Raw genomic sequence first — 15,306 nt, forward strand, 5'->3', positions numbered from 1 at the left:
TCCTAACCTTCCCATTTCTGTTGATGAACCACTATTATTCTTCCAGTTGCCAAAACTCAAAAGCTTGGATTCATATTTGACGACATTCATTCTCTTACCTTCTATAGTCAAGTAATTGCTGGGGGTGGGAGGAGGGAATGGTGAGATGCAGCTAGGTGCTCAGTGGATTGAGAGCCAGACCTAGAGGTGGGAGGTCCTGGGTTCAAATGTGACCTCAGACACTTCCTAGCTGTGTGACCCTGGGCAAGTCATTTAACCCCCATTGCCTACCCTTACTACTCTTCTGCCTTGGAGCCAATACATAGTATTGAGTCAATGACAGAAGGTAAGGGTCTAAAAAAAAAAGAAGAAGAAGAAGTTGCCAGGTACTGTGTAATTAGAAAAAATCTTGAACCCTTGGACTCCATCTCCCAGAATTCTTTCCTCATCCCAAAATTCCTTTTCCCTTTTCATTTATGTGCATCTTTACATTATTGTTTATATAGTTCTATAACTCCTCCCTCGCTAACTCTTTTTCCGTGTGCGTGGCTGGGTTGGCTCCCTCTTTGCTCTAGCTTTTTTATGTTGGTTATTATTAATAAATCTTATTAAATATAATACTTAGAATATTGGATATTAATTTTAATTCTTACAGTACTGTTAATCCAACTCCAATATAGCATCTTTCAAGTTCATGCCTTTCTTTTCACTTATGCTGCCACCCTAATTGATCACCTCATTCTGGACTATTATAATAGTCTCTTAACTGAACTTTCTGCTTGCTTCTAATCCAATTTTAGCCAAGCTGCCAAAATAATTATTCTCATGTGCAGATCTTCTGATTGTGTTGCTGCCCTGCTCCAGAATCTGTGATAGCTCTCTCTTGCCTATTGGAAAAAACTAAAACGGAAGCCTAGTCTAGGATTTCACTTCACAACCAAGCTCCAAAGTATGTGGCTTCAGGCTTCTTTGTCCTTCTCATCCTGCTTGGTTCCCCATATTTTCTCTCCAAACTGGGCCACTAGCCGTTCCTCGCTCCCTGCCTCTCTCCTGCCTCCAAGCATCTGTGCATGCCTTCCCTAACACTGGAATTTGCTCCCTTCTCCTCCCCAACCATGAAATCTTCTGCCTTCAAGGCTCAGTCCAGGTGTCACTTCATCCAGGAAATTGCCTCTGATTGTCCAGCAGGAAATTCCTGCTCTTTCCTCATGCTTTTCTGGAATGCTTTGTCTGAATCTCTCTGATGAAATCACAGACCTTTACTGTCAGCAGATTGAAGAATAAACTCACCAAGAACTCTGCAGAAACCAGGAGCTGCTCTGGCATTGTTTGTGTCTGCTCTTATTGTCACATGTAGTGTTTCACAAGAAGCTAATGTTGGGAATGAGGACCAAAGGCTTTTCTCTCTAGTTTTCTTTCACTTTTCTCACATTCACAGATAAGATTTAAGTTGGCCTTTTTGTTTCCTGTATGTGGCATTCCATCTCCTATATTTATGCTTTTCCACAGATGGTTCATGCCTGGAATGGCATTACTTCTCACTTCTGCCTTTTAGGATCTCTAGATTATTTCAAGGATCAGCCCAAGCTTCCTGTTTCTCTCCTACCCTCTCACGTTGCCCTGGTTATGATCTCTCCATCCTGAAATTACTTGGTGTATAATTTATATTTACTTACTCACATATGTGTTATAACCCTAACAGAATATAACCTCCTCGAGAACAACGACTATTTCATTTTTGCCTTTTTCTCTCCAGGGTGGAGCATCAGGGTCTTGTATATAGCAGGTATGTCATAAATGTATATTGAACTGAGCTGAATTTCTAAAATTAAAAGGTCTTCCCCTTTGTACACTCTTCCCCCTAATTATCTCTCTCATCTCGGTGGTGCCGCTGGGCAGGGTGATCTTTTTTGGTCCTGGTTTAATCTATTTCTCTTTGAATTAAAAAGAAACCTGGAGAAAAGAAAAGGCTATTCTTTGTGCTAGGATCTTTGGCTTGATGGTTTCTCTAAGACATAGAGAGTGGAAGAAATCAAATAAGCAGCCCTGGATTCCTTTCAAATTGCCCATTATCCCTCTTTTTCTGTTGCCCAGGAAAGATAAAAATACCCTGGTGCCACTTTAGGAGAGAATTTCTTTAGGTAGTGCTTGACTGTTCCTATTCATCTAATCACAGTATAAACCAAGCCCTGCTCAAATTCTACCCCTCATCTGGCAGAGCGAAAGCATTTAGCATAGTTCTGCCTAGAGAACTCCCCACACACTCTTTCCCCATTTCTTTTTCTCCTTTCAGTCTTACCTTGATCTCCTGTGACTCCTGTGACTTAAGCTATCATCCCCAAACAAATGACTCCAAAGCTTTATTCATGGCTTCAAACTTTCCCCTAGTGTCTGTCTGTCCTGTATATATAACTGCCTCCTGGACCTCTTTACTGTGTTGGCCAATTCCCAGCCTCGATGTCGGTTTCTTACCCAGACAGGTTTGTTGGTCCGGACCTAAGACGGTTCCCTCAGAACAAGTGCATTCAGGATCTGAACAAGTACCATGGCAGTCCACCACATCACAGATGTCATAGAAATCTGTAATAAGGCCAGAGACATCATGTTTGCAAGGGAAAAGGACCTAGAGATTCTCATTGACATAAAAGCTCCTTGACTCCGGGGCTACTTATGGATGTTTTCAAAAGGGCTGCCATGATGGTTTCAGGGCTTTCTGAAGCCATTGGAATTAGATTGATGATCATGGTTCCCTCAACTTTCCTCTGAGGGTACCTAGAGAGAAGCACTGACATTTCTGTCTTGTAGATACAGTCTCTAACCGAATACAATATTTTCTCTTCTGTCATTTGTTAGGCTAAGGTGACAGAAAAAATGATTATGAGAATGACTTGAAGGCATGATTCTCATGACTACCTCTTTATCTACTGGAATGTCTCACAGACTGTTGACCCAGCAGGCTTAATTTTCTTTTTAGAAATACCAGATAGAAAGGATCTGTGTTACATGATCCCCAGGCAAACCCTTACCTAGGAATTCTGACTCCCAGAGAAAAGTCAGATGAAAGGTGGTGGCATGGGAACAATTAAGCCCCTTTGGATGCAGGCAGATTGAGGAAAGGGGGTGATCTAGTCTCATGGAGGTAGGGGGAAGATCCATGGAAAGTGATAAGACCCTCTAAGGTATTGTCCTAAAGAGGTAGTTGTGCCACAAAGTGTGGGAGCAGCAGGCTACAGGACCATGATAAGGATTAAGGGCACTGATATCATCTCTCCCCTGTGACAATGTCCCAGTCAGCCCACCCTACTTGTGGCTCTGTTCCCAAGAATCTTTAGAGGCTAAACATTTCCTAGCGCCTTTCTCTTCTACTCTTTCTCTGATGCCCCAGTAGAAGAGGGAAAAATAAAGGGAAGTGACTTACGGCCACAGTAGGCATGAAAGCAGACACTGGGCTTCGTCAAACGGTAGACATAGTACCCTCCAGGACAGGCTTTGACATCCACGGTGTTGTTCCAGAGGCAGCAGTTTCCATTGAAACTGGCACAGGCTTGGCACTGCACAATGCCATCTGATTCTTGTGGGTGGTTGCCATTCAGCCAGATGGGTGCATGGGTGCCACAGTGGTTCTCTTGTATGCAGAATGTGGGCATGGCATCCCCTGCCATGCCTGTGAAGCGGTACCATTCCCCATCCACATGACTGTCACAGGCAGGTTGACCATCATCCTCCCTTAGCTGGTGATCAGTATTCCTCCAGGGCTCATTCAAGCTAATGTAAGCAGAGCAGGGGTCCAGTGCTAGAAATGGAGAGAATGGCTCGAAGAATGTGTGTTATAGGGACAAACTGAGTCTACTTAAATTTGCAAGACTTGATCTAGGAATAAGTTTTAGTACTAGAGCTGGGTGTTGTTAAAGGAGAAAAATCCTTTGAAAGTTTTTATGCAAAGAGCAGATATGGGAGAAAAAAATCCCAACAGTATGGTGGCACCAGGAATGCTTAGAGCCTAAGAATAGTAAGGGGACTAAACTCCTGGTCAGAAAGAGATTACAGGGAGCCTTGAGGTGGAAATGATGGCAGGACTGGCTGGTTGCCATGTGATAGCTATCTTGTCCACTACCAGTTATGGGCAATAGTTGCAAGGTTCAAGGGGAGAATTATGGTTTGTAGTCATAAGAGAGCAGATACTCTACTTTGGGGTATCAGAACACAGATCCACGGGATAGTGACCAGAACTCTCTCCTGATCATACCACCTTGGAAGCACCAAAAACCTACAAATCCGCAAATCTAGCCACAGAAATCCAACTCTAACATAAAGTTCAAAGTCAAGAATTAGGCTGGAAAAAAATCCACAAACAATAAAACAAGAAACTGACCATAAAAAAATTCTGTTTTGTTGGGGTGTTGGTAGTGATAGGGAAGCTCAAAACACAAACGCAGAGAAAGACAACATGGAAAAAAAATCTACAAACAAAGCCTCAAAGAAAAATTTAAATTGGACTCTAAGAAGTGCAACAAGAATTCCTAGGAGAGCTAAAGTAAGCTAATTTGTAAAGATTAAAAAATTTTTTTAAATCAAGCAAGAGCAGTTGAGAAAAGATTGGGAAAACAAATGAGAACAAGGCAAGAAAATTATGAAAAGAGATTTAACAGCTTGGTAAAAAAAGAAACAATAACCAACTTCTAAACAACTCAGTGGAGGGGAAAATGGGGAAGCAGGAAACACTTAAACCTCACTATCATTAAAACTAGTTTGAAGAGGGAGCAACACAAACACACACTTAAACCTCACTATCATTAGAACTAGTTCAGAGGGAGCAACGCAAACATACTAAATACACTTGTACACACACACACACACACACACACACATACACATACATCTAGGTAAAGAAATTCATGTTACTCAACTGCAAAGTTGTAGGGGACTAAGAGAAAGGGGGTGGTAATAAGAGGGAGTATAGAATAATGAAGGCAGTGATTAAAAGAAGAAAACCAAATTACCAAGTATTAAAAATTGAAAGGGTGAATGCACAACCAATGAAGATTAAATTAAGGCAATTACTAGGAGCTATTTTGCCCAACTATATGATAATAAAACTGACAATCTAAATGAACTAGATGAAAAAAAATAAATTGGCGAGATTAGCAAAAAAGAAAATAATTAAATAATTCTATCTTGGAAAAAGAAATTGAACAAGCCATACATGAATTCCCTAAAGAAAAAACAATGCAGTCAAAATAAGTAGGGAACCAGAAAACTAGGGGGAAACTTTTGCAGCAAGTTTCTCTGACAAAGGTTTCATTTCTCAGACAGATAGGGAACTGAGCCAAATTTCTTAAATTAAGAGCCCTTGCTCAATTGACAAATGGCCAAAGAATTCAAATAGGCAGTTTTCAGAAGAAGATACCAAAGCTATCTGCAGTTACATGAAAAAATGTTCTACATTACTATTTTCATTTATTTATTTAATTGACAAATTTCCACAAAAGTTTTCCAAAGTTACATATTCCAAATTGTCTCCCTCCCTTCTTCCCTCTCCCTTCCCACAGCTGGCAAACAAATCAATCTGGGGTACACATTTATTATCACACAAAACATATTTCTGTATTATCCATTTTTGTAAGTGAATAATCTTATAAAACCAAAAGCCCCAAACATATATCCAAATAAACAAATGATAAATCATATGGTTTCGTCTGTAATCTTACTCCAATTGTTCTTTCTCTGGAAATGAATAGCATTCTTTTACATAAGTCTCTCAGAATTGTCCTGGATTTTTGAATTGCTGTTAGTAGCAAAGTCTATCACATTTGATCTTTCCACATTATTTCAGTTATTGTGTATAATGTTCTCCTGTTTCTGCTTATTTTACTCTGCATCAGTTCATGTAGATCTTTCCAGTTCTTTCTGAAATCATCCTGTTCATCATTCCTTATAACACAATAGTATTCCATCACCATCAGATATCACATTTTGTTCAGCCAGTCTCCAACTGAGGGACATCCCTTAGTTTACAATTCTTTGCCACCACAAAAAAAGTACAGCTATAAATATTTTTGTACAAACAGATCCTTTCCCATTTTTAAAAATCTCTTTGGGAAATAAACCTAGTAGTGGTATTGTTGGTTCAAAAAGTATGCATTCTTTTAAAGTGCATGATTCCAAATTGCCTTCTGGAATGATCGGATCAATTTACAACTCTACCAGCAATGCATTAGTGTCACAATTTTGCCATATTTCCTCCAACTTTATTATTTTCCTTTACTGTCATATTGGCCAATCTACTAGGTATAAGATGGTACCTCAGAGTTGTATTAATTTGCATTTCTCTAATCAAGAAAGATTTAGCACATTTTTCATGATTATTGATAGCTTTGATTTCTTCATCTTAAAACTGCCTATTCCTATCCTTTGACAATGGTATAATGTATAAATTGATAAATGTATCAACTAGGGAATGACTTGGATTCTTATAAATTTGACTTAGCTCTTTATATATTTGAGAAATTAGACATTTATCAGAGAAACTTGTCATAAAAATTTCTCCCAGTTTGTTGCTTCCCTTCTAATCTTGGTTGCATTGATTTCATTTGTACAAAAACTTTTAAATTTAATATAATCAAAATTATTCATTTTACATCTTATAATGTTCTCTATCTCTTGTTTGATCATAAATACTTCCCTTCTCCATAGATCTGACAGGTAAACTATTCTAAGTTGCCTTAATTTACTTATATTATCACTCTATATGCCTAAATCATATACCCATTTTGACCTTATAGGTATAGGGCAGTGATGGTGAACTTTTTAGAGACCGAGGACCCAAATTGCAATCCTCATGTCACATTTGAGCCCCCTGTCTTACCCCAAACAGGGGAGAGAGGAAGCACTCCCACTAGACTGCTGGGCACAGACATGTGTGAAGAGGAGGAAGGGATTAGCCTCCTCTGGCATGCTCTGGCACGTGTGTCATAGATACACCTACATGGAATGAGGGTATGAAATATTGATCTAAATTTAATTTTTGCCATACTATTTCTAATTTTCCCAGCAGTTTTTATCAAATAGTGAATTCTTATCCTGAAAGCTCGGATCTTTGGGTTTGTCAAACACTAGATTGCTGAGGTCATTTACTCCTAATCTATTTCACTGATCCACAATTCTATTTCTTAGCCAGTGCCAGATTGTTTTGATGATCATTGCTTTAAAGTACAGTTTAAGATCTAGTACTGCTAGGCCACAATGAGAATAAATTTTAAGTATTACCTATCACCACCTCATCCTCTCTTCCACTGTAATAGTTTCTCTCCGACCTCCTTATGTGATATAATTTCCCCATTTTACTTCTCTCTTCCCTTTTCTCTTTGTGTAATCCTCTTTGTCACCCCTAGATTTTTCTTTTGCATATCATCCTAAATAGGTTATTATCATACCCTTTTTCTATATATACTTCTATTATGATAATGACAAAAATTTTTAAGAGTTACAAATATCATTTTTCAATAAAGGAATATAAATATAAACAAATCAACCTTAAATTTTTTCTCTTTCTTATTTACCTTTTTATGCTTCTCTTGAATTTTGTATTTGGACATCAATTTTTCTGTTTAAGTCTAGTTTTTTCTTCAGGAATGCTTGGAAATCTTCTATTTTATTAAATTACCATGTTTTCCCCTGAGAGAATATAGTCAGTTTTAATGGCAAGGTCATTCCTGGTTGTAAACCCAGTTCCCTTGCCTTCTGAAATATTATATTCCAAGATTTCCAATTCTTCAATGTGGAAGCTACCAGATCTTGTGTAATCCTGACTGGGGCTCCATGAAATTTAAATTGTTTCTTTCTGACCACTTGCAATATTTTCTCCTTGGCCTAGGAGCTCTTGAACTTGGCCATAACATTCCTGTGAATTGTAATTTGGGAATTTATTGTAGGAGGCTCTGTGATTCTTTTAATTTCCATTTTACCCTCTAGTTCAAGAATATCTAGGCAATTTTCTTTGATAATTGCTTATAATATGATGTGTCTAGGCTTTTTTAAAATCAGGACTTTTAGGTAGTCCAACAATTCTTAAATTGTCTCTCCTAGTTCTATTTTCTAGGCAAGTTTTTTTTCAATAAGATAATTTCATATTTTCTTCTATTTTTCCATTCTTTTGATTTTGTATTATTGATTCCTGATGTCTCATGAAATCATTAGCTTCTATTTGCTGAATTCTAATTTTTAATGAATGAATTTCTTCTATGACCTTTTGATCCTCCTTTTCCTTTTGGTCTATTCTGCTTTTCATGAAACACTTTTCTTCACAGAATTTTTTACCTCTTTTTCCAGTTGACCAATTTTGCTTTTTAAGCTATTTTCTTTTTGCATTACTTTCATTTCTTTTCCCCATTTCTCTTCCACCTGTCTTATTTGATTTTTGAATTTCTTTTTGAGTTCTCCCATAACTTAAGACCAATTCCTATTTTTCTTTGAAGTTTTTCATGTGATTGCTCACTGTCTCCTATTGACTCTGTGTCTTGCTCTTTGTCTCCATAGAAATTTTCTATGGATAGGTGTTTCTTTTTCTGTTTGTTCATTTTCCCAGCCTTTTTTTGCCTGAGCCCTGAGAGTTCTGAAAGAAGTTTATTCTGTCTCCTCTGTTGATGGCTTGCAGGACTTAGTACTCTGAGCTATTTTGCCCTGGGGTTAAGGGCTTCACAACAGCACAGGCTTGAAAGGGTCAAGAGCTACAGACTTTTGGGCCTCACTGTGGGCTGGTGCCATAGCCTGGGATTTCAAGGTGCTTTGTTGTTGGTGTAGGCAGGGTCCCATGAATCCAAAGTTGACTTCTGCCTAGGCTTGGAAGCTGACATAGTCGGTAGGGGTGTGGGGGTGTGGTCGGGGGTTGGCCAGCACTCCTCTGTGTGAAGTTTTGCTTCTGGTTCCTCCTTTTCCTGGGAAAATTGACCCTCTCTATCTGCCTTTCAAGTTGTGTTCAGCAGGAGAGCCTCCTCACTTCATCTTGCTGTTAGTTTTTGACTCCTGTCATTTTTGAGGCACTTTTAAAAGATTTATTTGGAAGGGCTGTCAGAGTGGTTTTAGCTTTTACTGCAACTAAGCCACCATCTTGGCTCTGCCCTCTTTAAATCACTATTGACTAGAGAAATGAGTATTGAAATAACTCTGAGGTACCACCTTACACTCATCAGATTAGCTAACAAAACAGAAAAGGAAAATATCAAATGCTGAAGGGAATGTGGAAAAATAGGTACAGAAATGCATTGTTGTTAGAGTTGTGAATGGGTCCAACCATTCTGGAGAACAATTTGTAACTATGTCTAAAGGGCTGTAAAACTGTATATACTTTTTGACCTAGCAATACTGGCGTTAAGTCTGAATCTCAAAGATATACATACAAACACATATACCTATATAAAAAGAAAAATATTTCTACACTTATACACATGTACAAAAATATTAATAGAAGCTCTTTTTTTGTGGTGGCAAAAACCCCTGGAACCTGAGGGATACCTACCAGCTAAGGAATGACTGAGCAAATTGTGGTATAAGATTGTGATGGAATACTATTGTGCTGTAAGAAATAGAGAAGAGGATGGAAAAACCAGGGAAAACTTAGATGAACTGATGCAAAATAAAGTGAGCAGAACTAGGAGAACAGTAATAGCAGTATTGATCAAAATAATTGCATTTTATTTTATAATAATTTAATTAACAGCAATATTAATTAACAGTAATATTAATCACCTGGGGAAAACTTGGCTATTCTGATCAGTATAATGATCCATGACAATTCCAAAGGACTCAGGATGGAAAATGCCATCCACCTCCAGAGAGAGAACCAATGGACTCTGAGCAGATTGAAGTATTTTTAACTGTTTTTTTTCTTCTTTCACAATATGACTAATGTGAAATACATTTTGCATGATTTCATATGTATGATGGTTATCATATTTCTTGCTTTCATGGGCCAAGGATGGACTGGAGAAAGGGAGAGAATTTGGAACTGAAAATAAATTTTAAAAAAGGACCAAAATTCTGAAATCTACCTTAATACTCATTTTTTAGATTTATGAATGTTTTTATGATGCTATAACTCAAAACCTCTGTTCCTGCCTTACCCGGAGATGAATAAGCATAGGAATTGAACCTGGTCTTATATATGCGAAAACTTAATACAGATCAAGTCATTCTCTCTGCTTTCTCTCCTCCCAAGATTATTAATATGTATTTCATTAACATTTCCTTAGCAACCTTTTCACTTAATCCTTTAAATGACTTCTTCCTATTATCATTCTCTCACATTCAAGCCCAGGATTTGACTCTTACTAGGATGGATTTGAATAATACATTTACATAGCATGTTAAACCTTACAAAAGGCTTTATACATATTATTATTCCATTTGGACCTAATAACAACTTTGTTAATTATGTATCATTTTAACATCTACAGCTTCCAGAGTGTCAGGTCACACAGTAGGCTTCAAAGGTAGGACTCAGATGAGCTTATTCTAAGTTCACAGCTGTCTGAACTAGGTTACAACAATTCTCATTCTTTGCCCCACCTATAGGACAGTCAATCAGTTGACAGATAGGCATTTAATAACCATCTGCCATATGCCAAGTTCTGGGGGATACAAATACAAAAGCATCATGGCCCCTCCCTTTAGAGGAATATATGACACATTAACAGATAATATGCAGAACAGATACAGGATACATATAAATAAATACAAAATTAATTTCAGGAGGCACTAACAATTTGGGAGAAATCAAGAAAGATCTCTTCTAGGAGGCAATATTTGAATTGCACCTTGAATGGAATTAAGGATTCCAAGAGGCAGAAGGTAGATAAAAGCCTCTGTGTGTCATACCATGTAGTTCTGTGTATCTTATTTGTGTTTTCATTTGTTAGAAACTGCAGTGTTCTGTTTCTGACAGCTGCTCAGATTTTGGTCAGCTGTATTCTTTAGTTCCTTTTTGTACCAGGCATCAGCTGGATTCCAAAAAGGAAACTATTGCATTGGCTGCTTTTCTAGAGCTTTTACAGAGTCCCTAAGGATGAAAGATTAAGAGCTAGGAGTTTTGGAGGAGAATGACTTAGAGACCCGGGAAGTAATGGCATGCTGAAGGCTTTTGTTTGCCTGATGCTATGGTTGTCTCTTTCCACATTACTTTCTCACAACCTTCGTTAGGAAAAAACAAATTAAGTGTATCTTTACCATCTTCCTAATGTGGAGATGTGAGTCTAAATTAGGGCCACTATATAGTAAATGCCACCACTTCAAACCCCATGTATGGGGGTCCTAAGCTTTGCTCCCCCTTGTCCCCCCAAAATGCCAAAGTGATTCTTATCTGTGTGACCTTGCTGGTTCTATTCTGTGAATCTTAGCAGCCTGCTCTGTGAAATGGGGATCAAAACCATGTGTACAATGCCTGTCTTGGAGTGATTTTTAGGAACGCACTTAGTAAGCTTCAAGATGGTACAGATGGGAGCCATTAGAGAGTATTTACTGAACATCCCACCCCACCACACAATCCCATGCCCAAAAGGCCCGAGCCATAGTCCCCTTTACCTGCCTCCCCCCACCAAAAGTGCCAAAGAGATAGTACTTGGCCTTTTCTAGTAGTGGCAAATGCATTTTGCCTGATACCACTGTAGGGAAAAGGTCTATTTATGTCTCTGGAATCTCTCCAAGTTGTTTGAGTTTGATGCAAATAAACAAGAAGGAAAGGGGGCTGGGAGGGATGCAATGGCATCCAAGTGAGATGGTGAGTGAGCAAGGGAGGGTAAGAAAGGCAGACAGGATTAGGGGGTGGGATGGGGGCAGGGAATGGGAATATCTGTGATTGTAACACTTTAGGGTTAATTAATCTCTATTAATCAAAGTGCTTCCAGCCTGATCTTAAGGACTCCAATAAATTGGCTATTACTTGTATCAACAAATTATCCCCTGAGCTCCTACTCTATAGATTGATAGATTTAGAGGCAGGAAGAATATTAGAGGTTATCTAGTCCAACTCCCTCCTAGGAAAAGTCTCAGCATTCTGGAATTAGTAGGGGCCTTCAAGACCATCCAATCCAAACAACTCCTACCTTCATAAAACGCCTTTGAGAAGGGAATTTGTATTTTGGTTTGATCAATCAGAGATTTAGACTTCCCTTCCTTTTGCTTTGAATTTGGGTCAGTCAGCAACCAGGGAATTGATCCCACAGGCACTGCCCCCCTGGGTGGTGCCAGGATAACTGAGGAATTGTGATTGTTTCCTGGGGGGTGATGTAGGAGAGCCAGTGGGTGAAGGGAACGGCATATAAGGGGAGACCTGGCAGGAAGGGGGTGGGGGCTGTTTCTGAGGCTGAGGTTTAGAAACGGACTCTGGGTTATTAGTCTTTAGATTGATAGGCTAGGTAATTTTTTACCTCCTTTCTATATTTCCCTCTCTTATTTTTATCTTACTATAATAAAGCTATTAGAGCTATTAACAGTCTTGTGACTTAAGGGTTAATTTCTATAAATGGCGACCACAATATTTTTTTACTCTTATAATTTAGTCAAACCCATTCTAACCATTACACACTCCAGATATTCTTTAGGGATTTCAAACTTGAAATGTTCAAAATAGAATCCATTGTCTTCCACTAAAACTTATCCTTATTCAAATCCTGCTGTTTCTGTTGAGAGTGTTATTATCCTTCCAGTGTCTCAGGTTCTAAACCTCAGAGTCACTCATGACTCATTTCCTTTTCCTCACTATCTGTTGCTAATTAGTTGTACATCTTTACGTCCATCCCTTTCTTCCCATTCAAATCAATCAATAAACATTTATTAAGCACCTTCTGTGTGCCAAACACAGTCACTACAGGTCAGACCTTAATAATAACAATAGCTAGAATTTATAGAGAGCTTTAGCTTTGCAAATAATCTTATTTTATCCTAACAACACTGGCAGGTAGGGGATTTTATTATACCCATTTTACAGATGAGGAAATAGATAGGCAGAGATTTTTTGACTTGTCCAGGGTCACACAAGTAGTGAGGGCTTGAGGTTGGTTTTGAACTCAAGTTTTCCTGACTTCAAGTCTGTTGTCCTACCTCTTATCTCCTCTCACTTAGGCTCTAGATTTTTAATTATTAGCTTTACTTCCATTTTCTTTTCTCTCTTATTTATGCTCTATACAACTACCAAAAACACAATTCTGACCATCAGTTCTTCTGTTTGAGGATTGTCAGTGGCTCTCATCCCTAGAATAAGATCGAAATCCCCCTGCTTTGGAGATAAAATTAGGCTCTATTGTCCCAGCCAATCTCCCTCTCCTTGGGTCTTGCATCAAGGTCTAGAGTTGCTCCAAGGGATTTTTTCATCAGAGTTGGCTTATAGCTCCATTTGTACCAGGTGAGAATATATGAGGAAAAGTCAGGGTCAAAGAAAGTGATATACTTGGGTCTGGACAGTCTTTAGGGTAGGGTTCTGAGGTCCTGAAAAAACAGTCCCCCTCCTCATATTGGGGATTCACTAACAAACTAGTGCACAAACATAAGGAATATTGTTGTGCTCAAAGAAATAATGAAATGAACCATTTCAAAGGAAAAGGGGAAAACCTCTAAGAACTGACGGTGCAGAGCAGGTTTAGGAGAACAAGATACACAATGATAGCATCGTGGGGAATACTTTGTGGGGAAAAGAGCTTTGTGAGATTTTAGAACTCTGATCAGTGTAATGATAGATCAGGAGTCTAAAGGAATAATGATAAAATATACCACTTGCCTCCCATCAGGGCTGATAAACTTAAAATGCAGAAGCATTTTATATTTTATATTTTATAGTTATATATTTTTATATATTTTCAGACCTGACAAATGTGGGATTTTATTTTCCTGGAATAGGAAGCTATGTATTTTTAAAAAATTGCTCTGTGTGTGTGTGTGTGTGTGTGTGTGTGTGTGTGTGTGTAAGAGAGACAGACAGACAGAGACAGAGAGAGACAGAGAGAGAGAGAGACAAGAATGAGAGAAAGAGTAAGAGAGGGGAGAGAAAGAGTGAGAGAAAAAAGGGGGGAGGGGAGAGAGAGAAGAGAAAAGGGAAAGAGTGAGAGGAAGTAAAAGAGAGGGTGACAGTGAAAGAGCAGAGAAAGAGAAGGAGGGAGAGAGGGGTGGGGTGAGAGAGAAAGAGAGAGACTGAGGAGAGAGTGAGAGAGAAAGGAAAGAGTGAGAGGAAGAAAGAGAGTGAGAGTGAGAGATAGGGACAGAGGGAGGGAAATAGTGGAAATGATGGATTTATTAAAAAAAATTAAAAGAATTGTCTTAAATTCCTATCCTGTTTTGCCTAAAAACAATTGGGGATGTTAATACCTTCCTTTTAACATTTTTCTTTCAAGTCATGGAGATAATGACTCAACTTAAGAGCTATTTGATCTGAACTCATCTAGAAATGAGTGGAGCAGCCAGACTTGTGACAATTCTGAAGGTTTAGAAAAGAGGCTGGGTCGGTGTACTGTACAAGCCAGCTCCCACAGGCCATCAGGGATTTTAAAAACCTCAAGGCTGTTCCCCTGGTTGACTTTGTTGGGTTCTGAATCTGGCTCTTGGAATGCTGCTTATATCATTGAGTGGCAACAAATGCAGGATCTGGGCCAAACCCCCCCCCCCCCCCCCGACACACTCACCTATTGGCAATCCGGCCATGACTCTGGTGAAAAGGCAGAGAGCCAAAGGCAGCACCTGGAACATACTGTTGACCACGCCAAAGGATCCCAGCATCCTCAAAATGCCTTTTCTTCTTTCTTCTGGCTCCTGCACCCTCATTTAGTTTCAATTTTTGAGACCTCTGCTCTCAAGAGCAGAGACTTTATCAGCAGCCGTTGCAGCTTTATCAGAGGAAGGGGATGAAGGAATAAGCTGGCCATTGCTCGAGCCTTGACCCCTTGTGGAAACATGGACTTGCTCGTCAACAGAATTTTTTTTTTACTGATGTTTTCCCTTACAAAACTCATCCTCCTATTGTTTTCTCCCTCGAGTTCTATACAGTGACGTGTCCAATATATCTAATTCAGAAGGGAACTGGAAAGAGGACACCCCGTCCCCCCCCCCGCCCCCACCATGTGGCCAGCAGTTTCATTTCTTCTGTAATTACTTACGTCACAATGTTTTATACCTTCCCACCAAGGACCAGAGAACAATCTTAAAGATCAGGGCAAGTGCAGAATGTCAAAGAAGCGGCAGGTAACATTATACTAATGGTATAGAGATAGGCATGGAAAAGAAGAGCTCCTTCATGGAATGATTGGATTCTTCCTTCCTTCCTTCCTTCCTTCCTTCCTTCCTTCCTTC

At 39.0% G+C, this 15,306-nt stretch overlaps 1 protein-coding gene across 1 annotated transcript in view; it reads right to left on the reverse strand.

Moving 5' to 3' along the window:
• The window catches only part of OIT3 (oncoprotein induced transcript 3), a 39,102-nt gene extending 24,090 nt beyond the window's left edge, over nucleotides 1-15,012 (reverse strand). The window contains 4 exon segments of the mRNA XM_044659086.1: nucleotides 2,452-2,559; nucleotides 3,398-3,772; nucleotides 14,643-14,762; nucleotides 14,765-15,012. Coding sequence (XP_044515021.1) covers nucleotides 2,452-2,559; nucleotides 3,398-3,772; nucleotides 14,643-14,762; nucleotides 14,765-14,969 — 808 coding nt within the window. The 5' untranslated portion in view covers nucleotides 14,970-15,012.
• Between the last annotated feature and the right edge of the window lie 294 nt (nucleotides 15,013-15,306).

The sequence above is a fragment of the Gracilinanus agilis genome, chromosome 2, assembly GCF_016433145.1.
Source record: "Gracilinanus agilis isolate LMUSP501 chromosome 2, AgileGrace, whole genome shotgun sequence".
Lineage (NCBI taxonomy): Eukaryota > Metazoa > Chordata > Mammalia > Didelphimorphia > Didelphidae > Gracilinanus > Gracilinanus agilis.